Here is a 27,880-nt window from a genome sequence, read left to right on the forward strand (position 1 = left end):
GCGACCCTGTAGAACAGGATAAAGCGGCTAGAGATAATGAGATGAGATGAGAGATATACACACACACAGGTGGCATGGTGGTGTCGTGGTTAGCACTGTCGCCTCACAGCAAGAAGGTCCGGGTTCGAGCCCCGTGGCCGGCGAGGGCCTTTCTGTGTGGAGTGGAGTTTGCATGTTCTCCCCGTGTCCGCGTGGGTTTCCCACGGGTGCTCCGGTTTCCCCCACAGTCCAAAGACATGCAGATTAGGTTAATTGGTGGCTCTAGGTGTGAACGTGAGTGTGAATGGTTGTTTGTGTGTCGACCCTGCGATGATCTGGCGACTTGTCCAGGGTGTACCCCACCTCTCACACATAGTCAGCTGGGATAGGCTCCAGCTTGCCTGCGACCCTGTAGAACAGGATAAGCGGTGACAGATAATGGATGGATGGATATATACACACACACACACACATATACTGTGACCTGGGTTCAAGCCCAGTGGTTGATGGGGGCCTTTCTGTGTGGAGTTTGCATGTTTTCTGATACTCTAGTTTCCCCCACAGTCCAAAGACATGCAGTTAGGTTAACCGGCTACTCTAAATTGTTCATAGGTGTGAATTGTTGAGAGGAGAAAACCTCTATAACAATCCAGTGGAAGGCAACGAGAAACCACTCATTGTAATTCTTCCCTAGAAACTGTCAGAGTGGACCTGCCATATATATATACACTTGCATTTTTCTTATGACATACATCGTGGCTCTCATACATTTTTAACAGTTATTCCATGAAATCAAGTCGTATGTGAGCTGATAGCTGACGAGGTGCGTAGCACCGAGTCGGCTATAAGCCATGGATGACGAGATTGAGTGGAAGAACTGTTTTATTCTATCCACATTTACTGGATTTTGAAAAACAGAGCATTTTTATTTTTATTTTTTGCAAATTCGATAAATAAAAACTTTATACAAAACGTCCGACAAAATCATTTCCATTTAGAATGTGAACAAACCAGTGTAATGCCAGCAGCAATTTGTGAAAAATGTGATAATTATTCTTGAAAAATAAAAAAAGATACATTCTTACCATCAAATACTTTCATTCCATAGTTTGTTGCTTGTTTTTTGTATTTTTTGGAGTTTTGTTTTTGAGTAGTTTTTATTTCATCCTTGGTTGGCTCAGCAACATGTTCTGCCATTTTATTTCTCTCTACTCATGGTATATGAGCTGATAGCCTAGTAGTAGATTAGCCAATCAGAGCGGGCGATTGCTCGTGTCCAGTGAATGTGGATAGAATAATTCCTGATATTTCACTCCGATGACGTCACTCCCAGTGTTTTCCCGCTGACTAGACACGTCTTGTCAAAATGGCAAACCAGTTCAAAATTAAAAATCTTTTGATTAACTTGCTTTTTTTTGTGGATGTGTCCATATAATATAAAGAACATTACATGGTGGCGTAAAGATCCAAAGTTTATCTTCTTGTATTGAAAAATATTTCACCCGTTCCCTTTGCTCACTCGTGAATATGTTCACCACTTGAAGATAAACTTCATATCTTCATGCAACCATGTAATACAGGATATGTGGTTACAGATGATGGATGGATGGATGGATGGAATAAGTGGGTTGGGAGCAAGGAAATGTACAGGACCAGGATTGGGAATCTGTGAATCAGTTGAGAAAACATCAGCCTTGTCAGTTAGGGATTGGGCCTAATTTGTGACAGGTGTATTAAATCATGGTGAGTCAGCCAACTTTTTAAATATGAGGGTGGCAGGTAAGCGGTTAGTGTCTGTGTGGTGTTTGGAATAGTTGGATGATGGCAGTGAAAACAGTCATACTTTTATTATGCTACATTGGGTTGTTCATGATGCAAGCTTTTAAGTATGGCAGTTTCATGTCTGAGTCCTTTGATTATTCTTCCCAAAATGGTCTCTTCAGTGAAGGTGTGCCTGTACCCTCTCCAGACCACAATCAGGAGGCTTGGCCCAGACAGCACCAGATGTTTTCTGTCTCTTGTGGTAAAGATGCTGTCCAAGTAGTCTTGCCCTCAGGTTCTCTGTCTGAGGTGAAGATTTTGGGTATGTTAGTTGGCTACTCTATTCTTGTCTTTACTTTGTGTATATTGTGGTGTCCCTTTTATCTTGTCTTTCTAATCTTTGTCAGGTTCCTCCATCTGGGACTCTGTTCTAGAAGCAAAAAAAGAATGTGTCTACTCTCTGACAAAGGAACAAGGGAACTATGTTCTTCGTGTCAGCTTTTCTGGCTGTTATGCCACTGTTGAAGTGGGTGTTGGTATGCACTTATTTTTCCAGCATAGAATCTTCCCTTTTCATGGTTGCCTTCTGTTGTTGCTAGGAGGGCAGATATACCTTACAACTGCTGTATCGCAATAACCTGGGATTTCCTGAGGTTGTTGCAGTGTCATGTGATGTAAACTCTGACATGGTCTTGCGAAAACTCCGGCTCCCTCGTTCAGATGGCCAACCTGGTTGTCCACTTACTCCAATGCAAGACCTGACACCAAATCAAAAGCTGCCTCAGACCTATACAAGAGGAGGTGAGCAAGGCATGCCTACACTAACGATACTGGACATCTGTAGGTTTAACTAGCTGTAGCATGCCCTGTCCTTAATGGATGAGCACAACTGTTCATTACTGGATGTAACTTGACAGTGGCCATTAACTGCCCAGGCTCTCTTGTGTAGTTTCCAAATGCTAACGTGAATTATCAAGTTGATTTAGTATTTTGCAACTTGGTTTAATTAAGTTTTGTATAATCTTGTCTGCATGTTTAAAGTATCTTGGTACAAGTTGTGGGACTACTGTACTTTAGTGGGTGCTAAAATATGTGAAAAGTAACCCTCAACCAATCCCAAACCAGACAAACCCAGTTTTGAAGACTTCAACATAGAATAGAATAAGGTAAGCTTTCCTTTATTGATAATACGGAGGCTGCTGCCCCCCAACCCCTGCTTAAATTTGCTCAAACACCATTAGGTGGACTTGCGCCTGCTAAAGTGCAAACCATCCCAAGTTGCTTACCCAACCTGTACTTTTAATTGGGTGTACAGTGCCTGTACCACATAGGACTAATATTTTGTATGCAAATGGAAGTAATGAACTTGTCTTGACTGTATAGGCTGTGATATTCCTAATAGTCAAAGATTGCCCTGTGGTCTTTCTGAAATTACGGCTGCTGAGTGTGTGAGTAAAGGATGCTGCATGGATGTGACGGATTCCTCCTGTTACTACCCAATGGATCGTAAGTTGCTGTGCCTTGAACTGCAGAGGTGGTTGTCTTGTCCTAGTCTTACTTTGATTGTTTTTGTTTGTTTTTCCCTTGAAGAATGTACAGCTGATGGGCAGTTTGTGTTTACTGTTTACGCTAACGTCACAACTATTCCTGTGAACCCTGTAAGCTTGTTTGTGGTGACCAAGAACCCCTGTAAACCAGTCATTGCTAACAAGGAGTTTGCCACCTTCAAGTTCTCAGTGACAGAATGTGGGACAAAGACTTATGTGAGTTTTGTTGGTTTAATGTGCAAGTCTCTAAATTTGGACCAGTTTGGTTGGACCAATTTGAGTTTTGTCTTCCCTTCCAGAATATTGGTGACTCCACTATTTACATGGCTGAAGTGCGACCAGCTCTCAAAGCACTGAACCTGAAGTATGGTGTCATCACCAGGGATCACCCTGTCAGGCAGGTGTTTAGTGTTTTTCCCCTCTTGGCTTTATTTTAGATTGGCTTTAGTTTTAATGTTGTAATGGCAACCCTTTAGGTTGATGGTTGAGTGTCGGTACTCAAAGGGCAGTCCAATGAAAGCCAGTGCTGGCTATGTGGTGGTGAGCCCAAGTGTGCCAGCCTCTGTGACCTCTAGTGGACTATATGGTGTTCAGCTCCGGATAGCAGATGGTATGGTTTTCTTGCATGTTTGTTTCCCTATTGACTTAAACGTGAGCATAATTTGCTTGTGCAGTGAGCCTATGCAAGTTATCCACTGACTTGTCTTTTTCCTTTCTCCACCCATTCAGATGAGACCTTCTCTTCATTCTCTGCACATGGTCATCTGCCCTTGAAGGTTCTCTTGGGTAAACCACTGTATTTGGAAGTGCGAATAAACTCTCCAAAACCTGGGGCCACACTAATTGTACACTATTGTGTAGCCTACACACGCTCGGCAACAAATGCCTTGGTTCTACTCTATGAAGGGTAGGTTTGGCTGAGTGGGAATTGGTCTCAAATGGTGGTAGTGGTTGATTCTGCATCAGGGATGACCTAAAATCAGCCTGACTGGTATGATTCAGTGTTGTGCAGGTAGAATACATTTTAGTTCCTTGAGTAGGCTACCTTGCTTTTAGTGGGAGGGGTGGGTACAAATTTGGGGAGCAAAAGAAAATGCGCACATGTTCAGCAGGGTCAGGACAACTAAGATGTGCATATAGAATTAAGACCCCTGATGCACTTTGTATATCTGTAATGCCAAATGTTCCTGTGTGAACTAACACTCTTGTTGGAGATCTTTTGTCAGTTGGAATAGGAACTACAGTACTGTTGTATGCTTTTGAGGATGGTTAATGACTAGCTTTGACTTGAGCAAAATTGCCTACAGTTTAAAGGTGCTTTAAGGAATGCAAGCAATTGCTAAAATTAATATTTACTTTATTAACAATATCTCTCAACAAATAAAACTACAACATACAAATATATTGAATAAAAACTCATTTAAAACCCTGTCCAGGGATCAAAATATACTGTCCACAAAATTGAAATAAACTACTCTATTGGATAATTGACTGTCCGCATTTTCAAAGTAATTGTTCAGTTTCTTAATGGTTCTTGATCCTCTAAGACTTAATACAGCTGATTTGATAAGAATGAGTGACAGTTTGACTCTTAGCCAGTGTAGAACAGTACTGTAATCTTGGTCCTTTTTCTTTGAAACTTTTAATCGATAATTCGCTAATGAAATGTTCTGCTTCCATTCCCTCCATAGGGGGTAAAGACTAAAGGGGTGAAGGAGCTCTGTTCAATCTGTATAACACGTTGGTTGTATTGGCGTTTCTTTTCATTCTCGTTAGTGGAGAATGTTGTTTCTGGTTCAAGTGGCTCTTAGCAAATGGGTTGAACACCCTTGTGTCAAAAAATGCTCGTTGCCCCCTTATCCAGAGATCTCTTACAGACATCTAGCCTGGCTTCATCTGATGAGTTGGTGCTACTATGCAAAGCTTCGCCGGTTAGCGTTTCCAGTTGTGGCTCGATTTCAACATCTTGACAGACATCGTTAAGTAAATCTGCAAAAAGATCTCTTACTTCATCATGGCGTCTGTGTATAAAACCGCCTTTCATACATGACATGGCGTGGTCGACATCAAAACGTTTACCACAAGTACACATTGTTGGTAGATACTTTGGAGTCCAATGGTATCTAAGGCAAAGAGCATCATAGAATTCTCTTTTGCTCAAGTTGAGGTTCCCTGATTGTACTGGTAGGGTAGTTAACCAGCTTGGGGCTCCCTTCATCATGTTTAGGTCGTTTGCTCTTAGTTGCTCTTTATTCATCTTTTCATGGACTTGCTGTAAAGTGGCTTTGTGGTGTTCCTCTCTGGCTTTCACAATATTCTTTCTGGTCTGCTTCAATAGCTCATGATCCATCAGTGCTACGCTGTCTTGATTCTTGATATTTGTAATTAGTTGGTCAGTTGCTGACTGAGAATTTGCATACTCAGTCTGTGATATTAGTAAAGATGGGTATTGCTAGACCTCCTTTCTTTACTGGTAAAGACAGCAAGAGTCATTCTTCAACAGTGCAGATATGACCTTCTGTAATTGCTGGGATAAACATTGTCTATCACTTCATCTACTTTAGTTAGGTATTGCTTGATGTTTGGAATTGTTCTGATGTAGTAGGTCAGTTTATGTCTAAAACCACTGGTAAATGCGGCATGTGGTTCAGATCTTGCTATTTTGGACAGAAGTATCAATTGATTACACCACGAGTCTACTAGCCCATCAATGTATTCGGACTGTCCAGCTTCACTACCGACAAATCCTCCGAGACACTGCCTTCCTTCGGTTGTTATCTTGATATCCATGCCAGCAAAAACTTGATATACTTCATCTTCTACTTCTGGTTTTACCACCAACCAAGATTTAGATGCCTTGGGGTAGTATCCCAGTTTAGGTCCTAATGTTACCAAATTATCCCATGTTCTAAGGGGGGCTAGATTGCCTGCACTGCTCAAATCCTCTGCAAATGCAACATGTTTCACACTGTCATTGTCTAATTTAATGACTTCCAGTAAAGGAATCATTCCTATAGCATACACTGGCATTGCAAGGGGATCACCTTGCGTGGTTCCCTCTGACGACAAGATTTCAGTACCACCAAGAACAAACAGGCGAGATGGAGTGCTATAGCAGTTCCTTATGTATGTAGCCATTGGGGGACATAAGTAACGTATATTGTGAAGTAGGACAGCACGGTTGAGAGAGTTGAAGGCATTATCTGCATCCACAAGAAGTACTGCATCAGTAGACTGGGCATCAAAAATATCTTATTGCATGTACAGCAGCTTCACATCCACTTGCCTGACCAGCACATGGCTGTAAATTTCCTGCTGAGCTGATGTCCGGCTTTATGACTGATAGAATAGCTTTACCTACAATCCTCCGCAGCATTTCTCCAACACCTATAGGTCTGACTCCTGGATTCTTGTCCAAAGGTATCAATTGGCAAGCTAGATATGCTTCAAGATTAGTACAGCTCCTGTTATCTTCCATTGTAGTTTCAATTTCTATCATGCTGACTTTTTGTGCGAAGATGGCAAGTGCACATCTAAGATCTCGGCCAGCAGTTGCAAAGTTCTTTGAGACGAGGATCCTCCTCCATCCATCAGCATCTAGACCCGAAGGTCCACTTGACCCTTTTGTTTTTAGTGCTGCATTCATGATAGTAGATTGTTATGTTTTGAAACATAACCGGGTCAACGAATGGTATTGGACCATTTATCAGCACAGATGTTTCCGCTTCAATAGCGTCTGGGTGTTTTCGTATTAACTCATCTATTGTGGTTTGGGATAGTGGCAAAATGCCCCTACTGTTCTGTTGTTCGAGAAGTTTTAATGCAGCATTAATTTTTCCTTCAAACACAAGTTTGGCAAAAGTTTTTGCCAAACGTTCCTCCTTAAGGCTATTCGGTGTTGGGGAGTGTAATTTATCTTGAATTGTACAGGCCTCTCGAATTAAAGCAGCTAAATCCCCACATTCCCATTGTGCTAGACATCTTGATAAGCATTGAGAACGTTCCTTTGATGATTTGAATGATGGTTTTTGCAGAAGTAGTGGAGGCATGACCATTAACACTTTGAAAACAATATCTCTAAAGTAAAGTCATTGTTCCAATATTCAATCCATTTAGTGGTTTCTATGATTAATTTCTTTCCTGCAGCTCCACTCGGTAACATAAATAAATTACGTTTCCAGTAAACAATCTCACTGTATATTTCATCAATTACAGAATAGAGGTCTTTAGTCAAAGAACCCCAAATTTGTGTAGCTGATTGACTACACACAAATGAGCTAGCATTGTTATTTAAATCATTTAGTGTTCGATTTTGCTCTCCTGAAGTCAGTATCAGGCTGTGAGAAACCCAGCTGTTTTCTACATGTACTTAGATGAATGTTTTTACCGTGATTGGTAGCAAATGTTCGTGGACAAAGATCACATTTTGAAGTAAGCTGGAGGCATACCATTTGGCATACTAAATGGCATACCATTTAGCAATTGCTAAATGGTATGCCAAGTTGTTTGAACAAAAACCCAAATGTGCCCCACTGCATGTTTAAATTTAAAAACTCTTGATGGTTATTCTTAAAATGGGCTTACCTGGGTGCAGCCATTTGTGTTGAAACCAGACATCTACAGATGTGACTGCACTGTTTACCTTCATTAAAATAAAGGCTTCTAATCCAAAAAAAATCCCCTGGGTGCTGCTTTAGATGGGTTAAAATGCAGAAAGAACTTCACTGTGCTGTAATGTATGTGAAAGGCTTCCAAGTCTAAATCAAATTTTATGTACCATGACTTTTACTGGCAGCAAAATGCAGGAATAAAGACTTCACTCTTGAATTTCTCATCCTGTTCAGTGAGATGATCCGTATGCAGTACTGAGGGATGCTAGTAAACTGATCATAGACTGCAAGAATCCCATTGCTAAAGATGATGGGGTGGGGTTATGGTCCTTTTTTTTGGGGGGGGAAGAAAGTTTTATAGGCAGCAAAAGACTCCTGTCTGGGTACAAGTCTACCCACTTTAGCCATGTATTCACTGCCATCAGGCTTATTTTTCCACCCAAATGCTTGACCCCATCTTCAGGGTGGCATTTAACTTGGTGATAAGATTCCACTAGATCTCTGCCTCCAGTAAGTGTTATGTCTTGGATTCTTTCATGTAACTTGTACTCTGAGCACAATATTTGACTAGATGTTGGTGCCCAGGGACATTGTCCTTAATCTGTATACAGGTAAAATATGAAGTCCATACTCAAACATGTATGGATGTCTGTATAAAGGAGTTTATCTTTGTTTTAAGTAGTTATAAAGCAAAAGCTACTGCAGATTGCATTCCTGTCTTGGCTCCTATGAACCAACTGTTTAACTCCATCTCTGCAGGTGTCCTGACCCTGATCTTGCCTCAGCACGGTTTTCATTCCTCTATGTGCTAGACCTGCCACAGACTCCTTACCAGCGCCGCTTTGTGGTGACAGCCTTCCAGTTCATGAATGTAACCACTCAAAGATACATCAATGAGGAGGTGCAGTATCACTAGGTTTCTTCAGTTGACTATGGCTTTAAGTTGGCACTGAATTATCCTTTCTCTCTAGATTTACTTCATGTGCTCCACTGAAGTGTGTATGCCTTCTGAGACTCCATGTCCTAAGACTTGCTTTGATGGGAAGGTATGTTCATTATGCTACACCTAGTTCACCAAACTAGGTTTGAGAACCATTGCTGCAGTGAACCATAGTGGCTAAAGTGACCATTGTCTATTCCTAACCAAACTGGGAGCAGATACTATGCCTTTCCTTATGGGCCAAATGTCTTTTAATCCAGCCTTTGGCCCAGTTATGCTTGCTACAGATCCATGCCCAAGTCTTTGACCTAGCAATTGTTTGCCACTGAAGTACTGCATGCTGGTTCTGACTTTAGTCATGTTTAACTTCATTCCAGGCATAATGGCTTCTTTCCTGCCGAAGGTGGACACTGGGCTTCAACATCAATATAAAAGCTTCCTTTTTAAAAAAATAAAAAAACTTAAGCCTTTTACACATGACCTTGATGTGTATCATTTTGCCTAGTGTGGTAAAGCTTTGAATTGAGGTTTAAGTAGTTTAGCCCACTTGTTATAACTAGCCAGTTTTCCAATCTTGGGCCTTTCATGGTTTGAGAGGTGGTTTGATCTAAAATTGGTTAATGGGTGTACTTCAATGACCACTTGTTCCTGATGAAACAAGAGCAGGAATTCCCTTTCTAAAGTTTAGTGAAGTCCATGATCAATTTTGTCGACTCACTTGGGTAATCCCTTAATGTGAGGATACGTACTGACCCGTTAGACAAACTAGTACGTCTAAAACTTCAGCCCCAGTCTCAAACCTACATCACCTGAAACAAGCAGCTGACTGGACTCCACTTTGTGTGTGGAGTCCCAAAAGGGACCTGTGGGGGGGGGGAATAAAGTTTTAATGTAAACACTAGTGTGCAGTGTCTGTCCCTCTGTACTTTTCCATACTTATGAAGTACAGATTTCTCAGTTGTTTTATGTACACAATGATACTGTGGATTTTTCTCCCCCCTTCTTAAAGGGGCTCCATAGAAAACAATAGTCTTGATTTCTATTTCAAATTGCAAGCTCTTTGGTTATAGTTGTGCTCAGGCTTGAATCAGTGGTTGGTCCTGACATGAAAATGGGCTTTGCTGGTCAGGATTGAAGGAAAGATGGCTGGCACTAAATACAGGACAGTTCTAGGGCAAAACCTTGGGGTCAGCCAGAGGTGTGAGACTAGAACAATGACATGCTGCTAAAGTGGCACAGGAGTGGTTTAAAGGGAAACCCTTTAAATGTCTTGGAATGGCCTAATCAAAGCCCAGACCTCAATCCAATTGAGAAATTTTTTGGCATAACTTGAAGATTGCTGTACACTGACAACCCATTCAACTTGGAGCAGTTTTGCCTTGTGGAATGGGTGAAGATCCCAGTGGCCAGATGTGCTAAGCCAGGGGTTTTCAAAGTGTGGGAGAGTCAGCCCCCCCTCAGAGTAAATAAACAGTGCCCCCTTACAATTTTTGTTGCTGCTATACTTAATGTTCATTTGTATTTAAAGTCATTGTACACTTTTCTTTTACACATTTTAAACATCTGTGCTTTTTTTTTAAAAACCTTTTACACATTTTAAACATAGCATTGTTAGCTAGCACCTCTTGGCAGACAACACACTGGCAGTGGAGAATCTTCAGATCCAGTCCATGAAAATCCAAACTTTAAATAATCATGGTCGTACTTCCTTTTTTTTGCTTGGCCCAGACTCTGTCTCCTCACTCACTGTAGCTTTAGGTACTAAAAATCGATCCATTTTGTCTCTGGCAAAGGCTAGCTGAAGTTCGCTAAATGTCCACAATAGTAACTTATTCTGGTTTATTTTTCCTCATGTTGCGCCCCCTAGGGGAGGTGTGCCCCACACTTTGAAAAGCCCTGTGCTAAGCTAATAGACATACCCCAAGAGACTTGCAGCTGTAATTGCAACAAAAGGTGGCTCTACAAAGTACTGACTTGGAGGGAAATACCCATGCAGACTCCAGATTTGGTTTTTTAGCTTATTGTTCCACAAGTTTTATTTAAAAAAAACTGCACCTTTTTAAAGTGGTAGGTGTGTTCTGTAAATCAAATGGTACTAGCCCCCCAAAAAATCCATTTTAATTCAGCTTGTAATACAAAACAGGACAAACACCAAGGGCATGAGTATTTTTGCAAGACCCTGTATCTGGTTCATAAGGGACCAGGAGTCCCTAACTGCATATTACAGTACCAAAAGTGAATTTCTACACCAGGCTGAGCTCTTCACTGCTTTACCTAAGCAATACAATTATGATTCAACTTTGTTTCTAAGATGAGCCTTTATTAAAAAAATGTATGCAATATAAATATCTCCAGTCCACAGTTGTCAACCTTTGACAGGCTGTAATGGAAGGCAGCATGGAGGACAGTCTCTAGTGCATCACTCAGTAAAGCTCTCACACTGGCCAGACACAGGTGTTCATACCCTGTAAAAAAAAAAAAACACACACTGTGACGCACAAATACCAAATCAGGATGTTTCTCGAGATTACTTCATAAAGATTTATTCTGGTTTCACCACAGTACCTGAAAGCGCCATCTGCAGAAGGGGCCATGATGTGACTGGCATCTACTGAAAGTCTGTATCCCAGCACCTCTACATTAAACCTGTACTCCTCTCTATGGCATGCTGACACTCCTCCAGAACCAGCATGGCTGCACTTGCGCCCATTACAAGTCCTTCTTGGCCTAGGTAAAACCATTGCGGCGCCACCTTGGCTGATCATTCCAGCTAGTACTCAGAGCCTACTATGGAAAGTGGGCTGACGCAAGCGTCAGTTCCTCTGGCAAGCATCAGCAGGGTGTCTCCATGGTTGATGAAGCAAGCGGCATCTCTGATAGCATCAGACCCTGTGGTGCAGGCAGTGGACACAGCATGGTTGGGTCTCTTCAGCTTGTGACCGTTGACCAGGATGTGAGGGACAAAGAGACTCATTTTGCTGTAGCCATGTGTCGGAAAAGCAGCAACAATGCTAGAGACCTCCTCCAAAAGGCACCGTGCTTGCAGCCACCCCGTGCTCAGCTGCTCCTCAGTGGTTCTGAGATACCACCCACAGTCCTGCAGGGCCAGCTGAGTTTCACTGTGTCCTCCTGGAACCCAAGCTACTACTTTAGAGTATTGCTTTGTACTTGTCTGGGTCCAGGGCCACGATCCCGCTCTCTCCAGTGATCAGACGCTCCCGAGGCAGAGCTGTCCCAGTCCCCAATGGAGACACAAGTCCAATTCCGGTAATGACCACTCTCTGGAGACATTTGGTCAGGCTATGTTCACTGTTATGCCTCTCAAGTTTTGTACATCCTTGTAGGTCAGCACTCTAGTGTACTGCCTCATGGGCAGCTTCCGCCAACACAGCAAAGATATTTCTCACCTCTGAGACCCTGGAAGTTCTAAACTAACCCAAAACACATTGTCAACATGTTGATAGTATCTTATTAGCATGCTGCATAAATATTAAAAATGGTGAAACCTACCGTCTTTTTGTCTGGGATGTTAAAAGAAACTTGTTCTCTTACACGGTCTTTTTTTTTTTTTTTCTGAAAAAAAAAAAGTTTTAGCCCATGTGAGACTTATCCCTATGACTGTAAAACTCCCCTTATACAGTTGCTATATCACAACTGAGAACAGGAACCTATTTCCACAAGGTAACTATAAATGGTTAAGTATAGAGTATCGTTCTTTAATAAATAACTGCTGTGGTATAAGAGCAATAAAACACCTGTTACAGGAAAGTGATCAACTTCAGAGTGGTTAACAGCTGCATTTCAATACTCTATTTTCTTATACCAGCACACCAAGTGTTTTATTCCTTCCCTACAGACCCCTTGCACTAACGTCACACTTACATTAGCAACCGTTGCTGGCCTTGTCCTGGGGGACAAGCAAACTTTGTTTATTTACTGAAGACAAGCAATATTGATGTCTGTAGTTTGAAGAAAACTACAGCTTTAAAAGCTTTACTAGCAGATTACTTGGATAATTTAAGTACGAAGGAAGCAACCGCTAGATATACATGGAAATTAGGGTTTATTAGTGGTTATGATCTGTACAAAATTCCTTGAAACGATTGGAGTGATGTAGATTTGTGGTCTAAAGTTGCCTACATAGATGTTGGACTGTACCTGCTCACTGCATTTTCTGTTTTTTAAAGCTAGACGGCCTTTCAATTTCATAATCTGTGAAATTTAGTTCCCTCAGAACTTTGGTCATTGTGATATGTTTCTCTGTAATCTCACAAAATATCAGGCCATTCTCTAACTGGGAAGTTATTTAATTCGAGGGGATTCCTGAGCAAATAATGTGCATGAAATCACTCGCTTCGTGCAGACAGAGGAAGTCCATGTGCCCAGGTTTACCTTTTTCTTCTTCTTTTGGGTTTTACGGCAGCTGGCATCCACTGTTGCATTACTGCCATCTACAGGTTTACCTTGACCGTGCACTGACAGTTCCATCATTCTGTCACTAAACGAACAGCTGATCACACCGAGGTGCTCGCTGACCGCTGATATTTATTAGTTTGGTCCTGCATTTCCTTTCCTTCACAACATAATGTCTTTTCTTCTCACTTTCCGTTACTGTAGTCGGTCTTTCATGTTTCATTCACATCCTTCATTGTTCTCTCCTGTTTCAAATTTGTATCCCACAATGCCTTGCATGAACAGGGAAAGCCCACCCCGTGATTCATGACGTAGTATCTTGAATTGGGTCATGGTGAAGCAGGGAAAAAAAATAGAGAATTTAGGGCCACATGGCCCTAAATTCATTAATTGTTCTATTTTAAAAAAATAAATAAAATTGGGAGTCTGTGATTCAAATTCAGTAGCTTTCGGTCCACTAAACAAAAATTAGTGTCAGGGAAAATTCTTTTTATGACCTACACTTGAAAAATCTGAAAGGCAGTCTACCTTTAATTAAAAAAAAAAAAATTTGCTGGAAGAGAAGAGCAGGGAGGATTGTGAATCGAGCGGCTGTGGTTTGTTTACACCCGATACTAAAACTTGCGTCCTAGCAACCACAACAAAGACGTACAAAAATGCCTCCTTACCTGGGCATAAACGATTCAGGATTTATCTTGTATCGTGATCCCCAAATCTTTAACTCAGCCACATATAAAAAGTTGTATGCCTCCATGCTCTTCCAGGTTTTCCATCTGTGTGTCCGTGTAGAACAATGTCTGCAGCACCAGGTAGTTTGAGATGTCGGAACTCAGATGGATAACTTTCCATCTCCTAGGAAAAAATCCTTTACTAGCGTGTAAGGATTTATCGCATTGCAAAGAGCAACTTTCTGAAGGTCTAAAATGCAAAAATAATCAGAGACTGTTTCACTCGCTCTTTGCATCCTGGCAGCCAGATCGGTTTGTCTGACCACCACTTCATTCACCTGCAGTAAACTCGCAAGCAAAAGTTACGTGACTGAATACAACCTATATTCAATTCCAGGTTAACCACCCACAAAGAATGACCCAAAAACCTTTAACTCCATGGATTGTCAGTGAAAAATAATGGTAAGATCCTGGCCACATACTGACTGTATGGCAGGCCTTGGAGAGAGCGCTTCTCACATAGCATTGTTATGGGTTCGAAGCTGGAGTGGAACAAAGGGATTCGCTGACAGTTACAGATAAAAAGACGTATCGGGTTCTTTCTACTGTTGTAAAAAAAAAAAAAAAACCTCAGACTCCTGGGTCAGAGATATTTCCTTTTTAAAGAAATGCCCAAGTCAAGTTCCTAAGCTACGATCATAAGTTCAAGACAAAGTTCCAGGGAGACAGTAATATCTGTCTTTTTCTCTATTTGAATGATTGGAACAAACAAAAATGGCGCAAAAATGAGCCATATTTAAAACCGATTAAGCCTTGCTTACAGGAAAGACGGTGTCTGGTTGTCCCCCAGGAGAAATGATCACGTAATGCGTGTTGTGCAAAATGTATATACTGGAGGAAATATCATGCTTGTGAACGTGCACTCACCTATGCTTTGTTTTCTACCGGCAAATAGAGTTTAAACTCTGCTGGGAGCTCGTCCTCGGCGTACAGCCTATCAGAAAAGTACACTCTTCTTATGCGACAGTTCGCGTGGATCTGGAACATGATTGGACAGTTCATTAATATGTTGAGCACAAATACTCTAATGCAAATAGATTTTTCATTTAAGAACAGTCTGTTCATTATAAGTCAGAGGCTTAAATAAAGACGTTCTGCTCCATGCTCAGAGCGCACCTGTACTCGCAGCACCTCGACGTAGTTAGTGCCGTAAGCTCGCTGTGTGAAGTCAGCCAGGTTGAACTGGATCTGGTTCCAGCCTTTGTCCAGCCGCATGGGCATGGTGCAGATGAAGGGCTTCACCCGTGTGGTGCTGTGGTAGTTACTGGCTCTGAATCTCCGCCGCAAGTTTTTATCATCCAACACCTGAAATGAGAGAAATGAGCAGCTTGGAGATAATGCACAGTGCTCTTGAACAAACAGGTCACTCGGTACCGATTGTAGCCTTCAGCTTCTGCTGAAATGGAAAATGAGTCCTGTCTCTTTTCCTTGCAGTGGCGGCTGGTAGTCTTTCAAACAGGGGAGGCTGGTCGGTTACGATATTTCCAGATTTTAAAAGAAAAATCATCAATTTTGCCCATACTCTTGCCTCTGATCTGGCTGATTGTTGGCAGCGTCACAAACTGTGAAATAACAGGTTCTTTTGGCCCATTAGCCTGCTGTCCAATATACATGATGGTGGTGTTGGGGGGGTATATTTTAACATTTTATATTTTAAAATTGTGGCATGTTGTTTAAAAATTGATCATTACTGAAAGCAGCTCTTTGTCAGGAACCTCAGCAGTAGAGCTGGGTGCCACACATTTCATTCAATGACACTTTCCCTATATTTTACTTATTTTGACTGAAATGTTTTGACAATTTTGATAACCCTTCACTTTTAATCCAGGTCTGTAGTGTGAAATGTTCTCGGCTGTGTTTTTGTTTAAAAATGTTTTCCAAATTGTAGCGGTGTTTAATTCATATCCAGAAAAATATATATTCCAATATAATATACTCAGCATAAACATTTTAAATAGGTTCTATATTTTTGGTCCATCCATGACATATTACTAAAGTAGCCTATTTACTGTTGTTGATGTGGGTCACTTGCTGTTAGCCAATTCACTTTCTCGTACCAGGAGAGCTGAAAGGAACGAGTATTATTCCCTACCTTTTTCACCAAGTCAATTTGAGGCGTTGGTCTACCCTGCTCTTTAATTTTAATTTTTTCCTCGAAAGGAAGACTGGCAAATGGCTTCGCCAAAGTTAAATCAGCAATGCTCGGCATCCGTGCGCAGCATTCTTGCTAGCTGACTAGCCCCCTCAAGTTCAAGTTCAGTCACTCAAATAAACGAAATTTCTGGAACTAAGATAGCAAACTTGACAACACTATATTTACACTTTATTTACAATGAAAATATATACAAACTAAAAAAACTGGTAGAAACCGTATGTAATGAATGAAATCGAAATGTAAGCTGATCTCTTACAATACACCACAGCACTTGCGAATCCGCATGGGACTGAACTGAAATTCGCTGCTGCCTGTCTATAGTTGAAACGAGCTGTCAAAGAAAATATCCGGCCGCTTTCACCAATCACCAGTCTCCTCGCAGAAAGCTTTGCCATGTCCCTCCCACTGTGAGGCTGGGAGTCCGGTGGGCGGGCGTTTTCGCAGTATTTGTCCAATAACCGTCTTGCATTTTGATATTGAAAAGCGCAGAGCTCCCAAATGCCACTGAAGTCCACTGAGGCTGGGCTGCATCGCGCTGTCACGAGGGGGAAAAACTCACGCACACATTAGGCGAACTGGGGAAAGTTATAATGGAATGATTTCGCACTGTAGTTGGGTTGAGCACATATTTCTATGATTCTGGATCTGAAATGGCAATGTTATAAGGTCGGCTATAACATAAGCCTAGCGCAATTCATCCTACACGATGTTCGTCATTTTTAGAGGAGGCTGAGCCTCCCTCGTTGTCTTAGAGCAATCGCCCGTGTTTCCTTGCATCTATTAAAGGAAAGTGAGCACCACTGGGCAGAGGTTGTTTGGCTGGATCATTTGTTTGGTGGTGTGTGTGTGGCTCGATGTGTCATTTACCTGAACTTCAAATGTGAAATATTTTTTCAGATTCTTGACGATCATAATAAGGAAGGGAAGTTTGATGCCCAGGGTTTTCTCTGGCTCTGCAGGGCATGTGATGTAGGTCGTGCTGTGGAAGTGAGTGAGAAAATTAGATAAATCTTAATGGCTGAATAGGAACCTGAGGTTCAGCCGTGTGTTAATGCTTACTTGACGTTGGCTCCTTCCACCTCAAGCACCAAAGACTGGATGTCTTCATCCGTAATCCGCTTTATATGTCCATTATTCACCTGCAAATACAGTTTATCAGAGTTATTCCAAGTGTACGGGCTTTTATTCAGCAGCTTCACTTGAGACAGTTCATCTGAAATTCTGGTGTATAGTTTTGCCTTTGCTGGTCATGTATCATATTTTAATGATTCACAGCAGAATTTAAGCCTGCATAGACAGATGGACAGACTTGCCAAAAGTATGTGGACACTTGACCATTACACCATGTGCTTGTTGAACAGGTCATTCCACATTTAGTCCTCACTAGACTTATTATAAGCTCCACTCTTCTGGGAAGGCTTTCCACTGGATTCTGGGGTGTGGCTGTGGGATTTGTGCTCATTCATTCGTGAGATCAGGTACTGATGTTGGGTGGGGAGGTCATTCCAGTTTATTACAAAGGGGTTCGGTGGGGTTGAGGTCAGGGATCTGTACAGAACACTCGAGTTCTTTTACACCAAACTTAACAAACCATGTCTTCATGGAGCTTGCATTGTGCCCAGGGGCTTTGTCATGCTGGAACAGGTTTGGGTCTCTTATGCCCCTTTCCCACCAAAGCAGTTCCAGGGCTGGTTCGGGGCCAGTGCTTAGTTTGGAACCGGGTTTTCTGTTTCCACTGACAAAGAACTGGCTCTGGGGCCAGAAAAACCGGTTCCAGGCTACCACCAACTCTTTGCTGGGCCAGAAGAAAGAACCGTTTACGTCAGCGGGGGGGCGGAGTTGTTAAGACCAACAATAGCAAGATTGCAAAAGGTCGCCATTTTTAAGCGGCGAGAAGCAGCAGCTGTACAAACGTGAAGTCATTTATTGTTGTTGCTGCTTCTTCTCCGTGTTGTTGCTATGATGTTCGCGCCAAGGTTTATACAAACGCAGTGACGTAACTGACGTATACAGTGACGTAACTGGCGTGGTTCTGCTTAGCACCACGAGCTATGGAAAAGCAAACTGGTTCTCAGCTGGCTCGCAAGTTGAACGAGTTGTGAACCAGCACCGGCCCCGAACCAGCCCTGGAACTGATTTGGTGGAAAAGGGGTATTAGTTTTCAGTGAAGGAAAATTATCCTACAGCGTGCAAAGACGTTCTATATACAATTATGAGCTTCCAACTTTGTGGCAACAGTTTGAGGAAGAACCACATACTTTTGGCCAAATATATGTAATATTGGATCATTTTCCTCAATAAATAAATGACCAAGTACAATATTTTTGTTTCATTTGTTTAACTGGGTTCTCTTTATCTACTTTTAGGACTTGTGTGAAAATCTGATGTTTTAGGTCATTTATGCAGAAATATAGAAAATTCTAAAGGGTTCACAAAATTTCAAGCACCACTGTACATAGTGTACAGTACATACATAGAAAGACAGCTATATAGTAGGTATTTGAAAATCAAGTCCATCCTATCACTGATCACCTGGTTCACTGCTGCTGATTGGGTTTGGATCACACGTGCTACCATGACAACTCTCCTCTAGTTTTGAAGCTGTATTTTAGGACGACCCAGAGCACAGGAAGCAGTACTGATTATGTAGTCCACAAAATCTTCCACCAATTTGTCTTTTTTTTGGTAGATGGACGTAGAAGTGTGTGAACAAAGTTGCCAAAGTTCTGGCTCATTAGTCATTGACGTATTACAGGAAAAGTTTTAATTGTCAAATCTCAATTTTATATTTCAGTTAATACAACCATCTGGCTCACTTGTGACTGTATTTTCAATCAGTTGGAGTTTTTGAGGTTCATACACACTGGATGTCTGGGCAGAAGTTGCAGGAATTTGGCTGGAGTTTGCCATTGAAACGGCTCCGTTAACCATGACTACGTTCAGACTGCACCCTGAAACGACCCATATCCAATTTTTTATTTTTTTTTCCCATATACAACCTGTATCCGATTTGTTATTGACAATCGTAACGACACAGATCCGTTTTTTTTTCCCACATGCGACCCAGGCCGCTTGGATATGTGGTCCTAATTCCGATGCATATCCGTTATTTTCACATGCGACTGCAGTCTGACCGGACAGGCCGCATTCATGCGACCTACACGTCATCAACAAGAGACAAACGTCACTATTCTGCGTTGGCTAATCCCGCCTCTTTGGTGGAAAACATTTTGTACAGTTTTCAGAATTTAAATAGACTTTTTTATAGAATTGATCAAGCTAATGGTGGATTTGGTAGGGACCTGGATGTTGATCTGTTAGCCTGATTAAATAAAACAGTTTCTATAACTGATTTATAACTTAAACCATCCTGTATTACAAGACTGTTCTGAAAATTTCCAGTAATTTGACACCTTCGGTCTCATTAGTCTGCTGCCCACATTAATCAGATTTATTGTGTGAGTTCCGCCGCCGCCACAAAAACCACATCGCCAGGTCTCGCCTCATCTCCATGCTTTACTTGCAAACTTGAAGAGTGCGCGCTTTTTTTTTTTTTTTACGTATTACGTAGATGTGCTTATTACGTGTCAATTTGCGCATGCGGGACACTTTTGGGTTGTTTTCCGTTCATATTGGAGATCGCATACAAGTCTCATATAATTGGTAATGTGAACGGCCTAACAAAAAAATCGGATTTCACAACAAATCGGATATGGGGTCGTTTCAGGTTGCAGTCTGAACATAGTGCATGATATGTTACGCACATCATGCATTTGTGTTTTTGTGGTTGTTGACTATTGATTTACAGTCAAACTTTTAAACAATTCTGAGATTATTGAAGATTTTGACAAGGATCATCTACTGAATAGTGAAAAGTTCATTAAATTCCAAGTAGTATGATAGTTATGGCCATTTCTTTGGTTCATGCTGAGGTTTTAACTAATTAAGTAGATAAATGACATTTTTATTGAGACATAGCACTTGATATCCTATAGATAATATACACATGGCTCTCAGTTAATGAAAAACAAATAAATGACAACAGTAATAGGAAGAAAAAAAGTCATAAAATTTTTAACCAAAATTATTTACATTGATGCATAGTTAATTAATCTGTTTTAATTAATGAGTAATTAGTCAGCATAATATTCCATCCATCCATCCATTATCTGTAGCCGCTTATCCTGTTCTACAGGGTCGCAGGCAAGCTGGAGCCTATTCCAGCTGCTACGGGCGAGAGGCAGGGTACACCCTGGACAAGTCGCCAGGTCATCACAGGGCTAACATATAGACACACAAACAACCATTCACATTCATGGTCAATTTAGAACCTAACCTGCATGTCTTTGGACTGTGAGGGAAACCGGAGCATCCGGAGGAAACCCACGCGGGCATGGGGAGAACATGCAAAGTCCACATAGAAAGGCCCTCGCCAGCCACGGGGCTCGAACCCGGACCTTCTTGCTGTGAGGCGACAGCGCTAACCACTACACCACCGGCATAATATTCATGGACTTTAAAATTACCTGGTACCTCCATTTTATTTTATTGAGCTATGTCAAAAGATTTCAACGTTAAAACATTTACAGTAGTATATTTCTAGGAAAGTGGTCCCACTTTCTCTGATCATTTTACTTTGTCTTTTTATGCAGAAGAGTTGACCAAAACTAGGCTGATTTTTTTTCAACATTCAAAGTGGCATAACTTTGTTTATATTTGTCACAGAAGGGAAATCTAAACAAATTTTTAAAAGTTTATTTCAAACCCTTTTCAGTGGTACTATTTATGATAGACACATCAAGTTCATTTCTTTCTCTCACACACACACACACACACACACACACACACACACACACACACACACAGTCAGTGCCATAGAGGTATGTGTGTCCTTTAAGTGATACACATTACAATTTAGGCAATTGTATGCAATCACTATTTTCATACTGTAGACAGATAGAATAGAATAAATCTTTATTGTCCACCAAGGTGGAAAATTATCTTTAGCTCACCATCACAATAACATGCAAACAACACACATTTCAACAACACAACTTGACAGACAACAACACAGAGGGTTGTGCAAAATAGAATAAAAAAGTAAAAAAGACAAATAGCAGTTATTAGTGTCTGTGGATCACACTTTGTTGAATTAAGAATGCTAATCTCTCATCTCATTATCTCTAGGCGCTTTATCCTGTTCTACAGGGTCGCAGGCAAGCTGGAGCCTATCCCAGCTGACTATGGGCGAAAGGCGGGGTACACCCTGGACAAGTCGCCAGGTCATCACAGGGCTGACACATAGACACAGACAACCATTCACACTCACATTCACACCTACGCTCAATTTAGAGTCACCAGTTAACCTAACCTGCATGTCTTTGGACTGTGGGGGAAACCGGAGCACCCGGAGGAAACCCACGCGGACACGGGGAGAACATGCAAACTCCGCATTGAAAGGCCCTCGCCGGCCACGGGGCTCGAACCCGGACCTTCTTGCTGTGAGGCGACAGCGCTAACCACTACACCAACGTGCTGCCCGAATGCTAATGGCATTTGGAATAAAATATTTTGTTTAAATACACTTTTAGCCAGGGGCAGCACGGTGGTGTAGTGGTTAGCGCTGTCATCTCACAGCAAGAAGGTCCGGGTTCGAGCCCCGTGGCCGGCGAGGGCCTTTCTGTGCGGAGTTTGCATGTTCTCCCCGTGTCCGCGTGGGTTTCCTCCGGGTGCTCCGGTTTTCCCCACAGTCCAAAGACATGCAGGTTAGGTTAACTGGTGACTCTAAATTGACCGTAGGTGTGAGTGTGAATGGTTGTCTGTGTCGTGTCAGCCCTGTGATGACCTGGCGACTTGTCCAGGGTGTACCCCCCCTTTCGCCCGTAGTCAGATGGGATAGGCTCCAGCTTGCCTGCGACCCTGTAGAACAGGATAAAGCGGCTAGAGATAATGAGATGAGACTTTTAGCCAGAGGGGCCCTATAGCGCCTCCCAGACTTCAGAAGCTGAAATTGGCTAAAGAAAAGGATGGAAACAGTCTGCCACTATTCTTGTAGATTTCCTCCTCAACCTTTCAGTGTAGAGGTTAGCTAGATGTTTTTGGGGTTTTCCCACTATTTCACTTGCCATTGCCACAATCCTATTTAATTTATTTTTACACTTACAACTTAAGTGTCCAACCAAGCAGGGAGATGGAATGTTAAGATGCTCTCAATATGTGTTGTGTACACAAGCTTTAGAATCTGAGGGCTAACCCCAAGACAGCTCAACCTTCTGAGAAGGTTGAGTCTCTGAGAACACTTCTTAAAAATATAATCTGTGTTGTCAGTGAAACACAGCTGACAGTCAAGAAATGTGCCAAGATATTTAAAAAAGTTTGCACAGTTCCAACACATTGACCATTGAGTGAGACTGGCTCTGTTGTCAGGCCTTGTTTCTTACAGAAGAGTAGCTCCTTTGTTTTTGTCACATTTATTTCTAACTGGCTGTGGTTACACCATGCTTCCATAGATAGATAGATAGATAGTCATGGTCAGTGTCAGGGTGGCGTGTGATGCTGGTGAGCGGATTAAAACTACAGGACTAATAACAATGAACATAAGCAAATAAAATAATAAAAGGAAAGAATGAATAAACATTGAGCATGCAGGTGTCTTCAAGTCCCATTACACACAGAATCGGAATCGGAACCAGAATCGAGTTGACTGCCAAGCATGCGCTCACATACAAGGCATTTGTTTTGCTGGTTAAAGAATTCAAATACAAATAATTTCCAACAGACAAAAGTACTAACATAAATAGAATAAAAATTGAATAGGAATCTAAAACATAGACACAAGTGTATAGGTTACAATGTGCCTGATGTCCTAAACCCAGATTTGGACTTGCATAGATACTTTAATAATCCCAGAGGGGAAATTCAAGGTATCCAGTAAAATTTCCGCATTGCACAAGATCAAGACAAAAAATAAATAGCATTATACGTATAAAAAACTAAAACACAAAAAACAAAATACCAAAAGAAATAAAACATTACCAATAAGAGCAAGTAATAAAATATACAGCTCTCAGTGTGGGAGGTAGTGCAGTTGGCAGTAACCAGTCACAGTGCAAATAAGCATGTAATGAGCAGTGCAAATACTTGGTGGACAGTTACATACATGTGCAGTGTGTTTAGTGGTATATGGTAGATAAAAAGCATAGTATATTACACGATAGGCATAGTTAAAGTATATATCAGTACATATTTACACCTCCAGATGCCGCAGGAAAGCAATGGACATTTCAAAAGACTCTTCACACCCCGGTCATTGTCTCTTCCAGCTTTTGCCATCAGGCAAGAGATACTGAGCAATGAAAACCAGGACAAACGGCCTAAAAAACAGTTTCTATCCCAAAGCAATCATGGCTTTAAACTCAAATGTGCAACAGAACTATTCTTGGCCCTATCCCCACACCAATTCCAAAAAAGTTGGGACAAAGTACAAATTGTAAATAAAAACGGAATGCAATAATTTACAAATCTCAAAAACTGATATTGTATTCACAATAGAACATAGACAACATATCAAATGTCGAAAGTGAGACATTTTGAAATTTCATGCCAAATATTGGCTCATTTGAAATTTCATGACAGCAACACATCTGAAAAAAGTTGGGACAGGGGCAATAAGAGGCTGGAAAAGTTAAAGGTACAAAAAAGAAACAGCTGGAGGACCAAATTGCAACTCATTAGGTCAATTGGCAATAGGTCATTAACATGACTGGGTATAAAAAGAGCATCTTGGAGTGGCAGCGGCTCTCAGAAGTAAAGATGGGAAGAGGATCACCAATCCCCCTAATTCTGCGCTGACAAATAGTGGAGCAATATCAGAAAGGAGTTCAACAGTGTAAAATTGCAAAGAGTTTGAACATATCATCATCTACAGTGCATAATATCATCAAAAGATTCAGAGAATCTGGAAGAATCTCTGTGCGTAAGGGTCAAGGCCGGAAAACCATACTGGGTGCCCGTGATCTTCGGGCCCTTAGATGGCACTGCATCACATACAGGCATGCTTCTGTATTGGAAATCACAAAATGGGCTCAGGAATATTTCCAGAGAACATTATCTGTGAACACAATTCACCGTGCCATCCGCCGTTGCCAGCTAAAACTCTATAGTTCAAAGAAGCCATATCTAAACGTGATCCAGAAGCGCAGACGTCTTCTCTGGGCCAAGGCTCATTTAAAATGGACTGTGGCAAAGTGGAAAACTGTTCTGTGGTCAGACGAATCAAAATTTGAAGTTCTTTATGGAAATCAGGGACGCCATGTCATTCGGACTAAAGAGGAGAAGGACGACCCAAGTTGTTATCAGCACTCAGTTCAGAAGCCTGCATCTCTGATGGTATGGGGTTGCATTAGTGCGTGTGGCATGGGCAGCTTACACATCTGGAAAGACACCATCAATGCTGAAAGGTATATCCAGGTTCTAGAGCAACATATGCTCCCATCCAGACGGCGTCTCTTTCAGGGAAGACCTTGCATTTTCCAACATGACAATGCCAAACCACATACTGCATCAATTACAGCATCATGGCTGCGTAGAAGAAGGGTCCGGGTACTGAACTGGCCAGCCTGCAGTCCAGATCTTTCACTCCTAAACATTTGGTGCATCATAAAACGGAAGATACGACAAAAAAAGACCTAAGACAGTTGAGCAACTAGAATCCTACATTAGACAAGAATGGGTTAACATTCCTATCCCTAAACTTGAGCAACTTGTCTCCTCAGTCCCCAGACATTTACAGACTGTTGTAAAGAGAAAAGGGGATGTCTCTCAGTGGTAAATATGGCCTTGTCCCAACTTTGAGATGTGTTGTTGTCATGAAATTTAAAATCACCTAATTTTTCTCTTTAAATGATACATTTTCTCAGTTTAAACATTTGATATGTCATCTACAGGGTTCTCCACGAGGGGTTTTAGAGGTGCGGGCTGCCCCCCTTTCTGTGATTCCCGCCCCCGTTTAATTTCTGCCGCCCCTTTACAAAAGGAAGAGACGTCCCTTTGTTTTCTTTGTGACAGATAGCCTTTCTCTGTTGGAGTACCGACAACGCGACAACACCCAAGTGTGAAACCCATTTACCAGCAATTAGTTTAGTCAGTCTGACGATTATAGTCTAAGAAAAGCGTTTCACACTTTGGCGTTTTTGACACATTGTTCTTGCGCCGGGAGATAACACGCCTTTATAATAACGTGTGAATCAACACCAAGTTCGAGATAACTGATTGTTATTGTCGGCAGAGAAATAAAGGATAAAAACAAAAAGTTCAAAGTTGGTGAGTTTAAATTACAATGTCATTTTTCTTTTTTATCTTCTTAGACTGTTAACTGGTGAACATGGATGGAGCAGTATAAATATAGCCATAGAGCAGTGTAAATATAGTTAAAACAACATCTTTTCAATGTACTTTACTCTCTAAAAAAAAAAAAATTTTTTCCAGTGGTGCCTGCAATTACATTTCCATTTCCAACAATGTCAGCTTTTGTGGAGCAGTGAGAATATAGTTAATACAAAAACTTTTCTGTAATTTTCTGTTCTTTTTTTTGTAGTTTGCTAAATAAATTTTTTTTTCCAGTTCCATTTCAAACAAAGTGTCTGAATATGATGTGTAAGTGTATAATGTTTGATATATGATGTGTTTTGTACCAGTCCAATTGATTCCTCTATTCTAGATGATTACTATATGAGAGTATTTATGCAGATTTTATGCAAATGACATATGTAGATTTATGCAAATTTGTTTCAAGGTCATCCGATTGACCCCCACCCCCCTATATTTTCAATCCGTGGAGAACCCTGATCTATGTTCTATTCTGAATAAAATATGGAATTTTGAAACTTCCACATTGCATTCCGTTGTGTCTGTGTATCAGTGCAATCTGTGTAGATATAGAACCAATACAATATAATTCTGTTTATATTCTGTTTATACTATTTTACCAGTGCAATTCTGTATACTTTACTATTTATTTTTATACTTTATTTGTTGGGGCGGCACGGTGGTGTAGTGGTTAGCGCTGTTGCCTCACAGCAAGAAGGTCCGGGTTTGAGCCCCGTGGCCGGTGAGGGCCTTTGTGTGCGGAGTTTGCATGTTGTCTGCGTGGGTTTCCTCCGGGTGCTCCGGTTTCCCCCACAGTCCAAAGACATGCAGGTTAGGTTAACTGGCGAGTCTAAATTGACCGTAGGTGTGAATGTGAGTGTGAATGGTTGTCTGTGTCTATGTGTCAGCCCTGTGATGACCTGGCGACTTGTCCAGGGTGTACCCCGCCTTTCGCCCGTAGTCAGCTGGGATAGGCTCCAGCTTGCCTGCGACCCTGTAGAACAGGATAAAGCGGCTAGAGATAATGAGATGAGATGACTTTATTTTTTCTATAACTCATAATAAGTCAGCAACACCTTCAATTTCGTTGTACCTTTTGAAAAAGTGACAATGACAATAAAGACTTATCTTGTATAGTATATGTAATAGATTAGATTAGATAGAACTTTATTGATCCCTTTGGGAGGGTTCCCTCAGGGAAATTAAAATTCCAGTAGCATCATTATAGGATAAACAGAGAATAGAACAGAAAAAAAGAGAGAACTTCTAGACAAATTAAGTCTTTAGAAAACTTCTAGATAAATAAATCATTTACATCTACAAATATATTAAAAAGATATGAAAAAAGTGTGATAGTATATGATATATAATATTAAGTTAGTATATGAGTGATTCTACGCTTATGGGTACTGAAATGGGGACATGAACTTATTTTTAAAAATTCACCATCAGGTCACAAAACATGTAATCTTTAATGAATGATATGTTAAAAGATAACTTTAATTTTCTGAGATGTAATAAAAACATATTTATATGCCAAAGTCAGAACGTAACAGAAGTGTTGTGGACATGTATATTCTCAATTTTAACAATGTAGAATTACTTTTTGAAACATAGGAAGGTGATGTTTTAGCAAATATAATTAATAAACATGTGTAGTGGAATAAACATACACATTCTTTCAATAAGATTAACATGGTATATAGCTAGATTGTAATTCATTTGTAACAGACGCGAGATGGACAATCGTAACAGAAGTAATGTAACAGACATCATTTTGGAACTCATAGGCTTGACTTTGGCATATAAATATGTTTTTATTACATCTCAGAAAATTAAAGTTATCTTTTAACATATCATTCATTAAAGATTACATGTTTTGTGACCTGATGGTAAAAAAAGAAATGGTTTTAGGTGAATTTTTAAAAATAAGTTCATGTCCCCATTTCAGTACCCATAAGCGTGGAATCACTCATATAGCAGTATGTATAGTATATAAGTAGGTACGTTATAACAGTATATAATAATAAAGTATATAATAAGGTAAAGTACAACATACTAGCTTGTCTACAAATATCTGTATCTACCCATCTATCTTAATCAGAGTCTCTATGTTCCCATTTCTGTCTCTTTAGTTGTCCATCTCAGTCTGCAGTTGATCATTTCAGACTCAGAAAATTAATTTAATGACAGTTATTCTGTACATGAGCAGATGCTTACCTTTTTATCCCATATTTGTAGAGGTTTGCTCCCAATGCTGTATAAAATGGACAAGAAACCGCTCTGGAATGTATTTTTAAACATCCTTCACTCTCAAAACTCTGCTGTATCTCTGTTATAAAGCACACACTGAACCGCGCTTCTGTTTACAGTCCTCCGCT

The 27,880-nt window shown here is 41.0% G+C and overlaps 2 protein-coding genes and 1 pseudogene across 4 annotated transcripts; 1 reads left to right on the forward strand and 2 right to left on the reverse strand.

Annotated features, from left to right (window-relative positions):
- The first annotated feature begins 1,800 nt into the window (after positions 1 to 1,800).
- On the forward strand, positions 1,801 to 11,252 carry LOC132900220 (zona pellucida sperm-binding protein 4-like). The gene is made up of 11 exons (XM_060942243.1): positions 1,801 to 2,062; positions 2,148 to 2,266; positions 2,340 to 2,541; positions 3,124 to 3,246; positions 3,331 to 3,503; positions 3,587 to 3,684; positions 3,764 to 3,897; positions 4,017 to 4,194; positions 8,657 to 8,798; positions 8,869 to 8,943; positions 11,217 to 11,252. The coding sequence occupies exons 1-11, from the start codon at positions 1,801 to 1,803 to the stop codon at positions 11,250 to 11,252; spliced, it is 1,542 nt and encodes a 513-aa protein (XP_060798226.1).
- On the reverse strand, positions 10,958 to 14,099 carry LOC132900221 (3-oxoacyl-[acyl-carrier-protein] synthase, mitochondrial-like; annotated as a pseudogene).
- LOC132899988 (cilia- and flagella-associated protein 20-like) lies at positions 12,096 to 27,880 on the reverse strand. Of its 3 annotated transcripts, none has more exons than XR_009656745.1 (7): positions 27,720 to 27,880; positions 17,193 to 17,272; positions 17,001 to 17,112; positions 15,095 to 15,283; positions 14,846 to 14,956; positions 12,348 to 12,410; positions 12,096 to 12,263 (listed from the first exon to the last, which is right to left on the reverse strand). XR_009656745.1 is itself a non-coding variant. In XM_060942024.1 (5 exons), the coding sequence occupies exons 1-5, from the start codon at positions 27,801 to 27,803 to the stop codon at positions 14,846 to 14,848; spliced, it is 576 nt and encodes a 191-aa protein (XP_060798007.1). In that variant the 5' UTR covers positions 27,804 to 27,880; the 3' UTR covers positions 13,686 to 14,845. The 3 variants fall into 3 exon arrangements, 1 of the variants encoding a protein (XP_060798007.1); XR_009656746.1 differs by having other exon boundaries at positions 12,096 to 12,268; XM_060942024.1 differs by lacking the exons at positions 12,096 to 12,263; positions 12,348 to 12,410 and having other exon boundaries at positions 13,686 to 14,956.

Source organism: Neoarius graeffei, chromosome 16 (assembly GCF_027579695.1).
Source record: "Neoarius graeffei isolate fNeoGra1 chromosome 16, fNeoGra1.pri, whole genome shotgun sequence".
Lineage (NCBI taxonomy): Eukaryota > Metazoa > Chordata > Actinopteri > Siluriformes > Ariidae > Neoarius > Neoarius graeffei.

Excerpts from the sequence above, each read along its gene's own strand:
- LOC132900220 (XM_060942243.1), top strand. The coding sequence starts at position 1,801 with ATGGCAGTGAAAACAGTCATACTTTTATTATGCTACATTGGGTTGTTC. Across the intron at positions 3,685-3,763 it reads ACCAGGGATCACCCTGTCAG|GTTGATGGTTGAGTGTCGGT; the intron begins GCAGGTGTTTAG and ends GCAACCCTTTAG. Across the intron at positions 8,799-8,868 it reads AAAGATACATCAATGAGGAG|ATTTACTTCATGTGCTCCAC; the intron begins GTGCAGTATCAC and ends CTTTCTCTCTAG.
- LOC132899988 (XM_060942024.1), bottom strand. The coding sequence starts at position 27,803 with ATGTTTAAAAATACATTCCAGAGCGGTTTCTTGTCCATTTTATACAGC. Across the intron at positions 17,273-27,719 it reads TACAAATATGGGATAAAAAG|GTGAATAATGGACATATAAA; the intron begins GTAAGCATCTGC and ends CTGTATTTGCAG. Across the intron at positions 15,284-17,000 it reads ATTTCACATTTGAAGTTCAG|GTGTTGGATGATAAAAACTT; the intron begins GTAAATGACACA and ends CTCTCATTTCAG.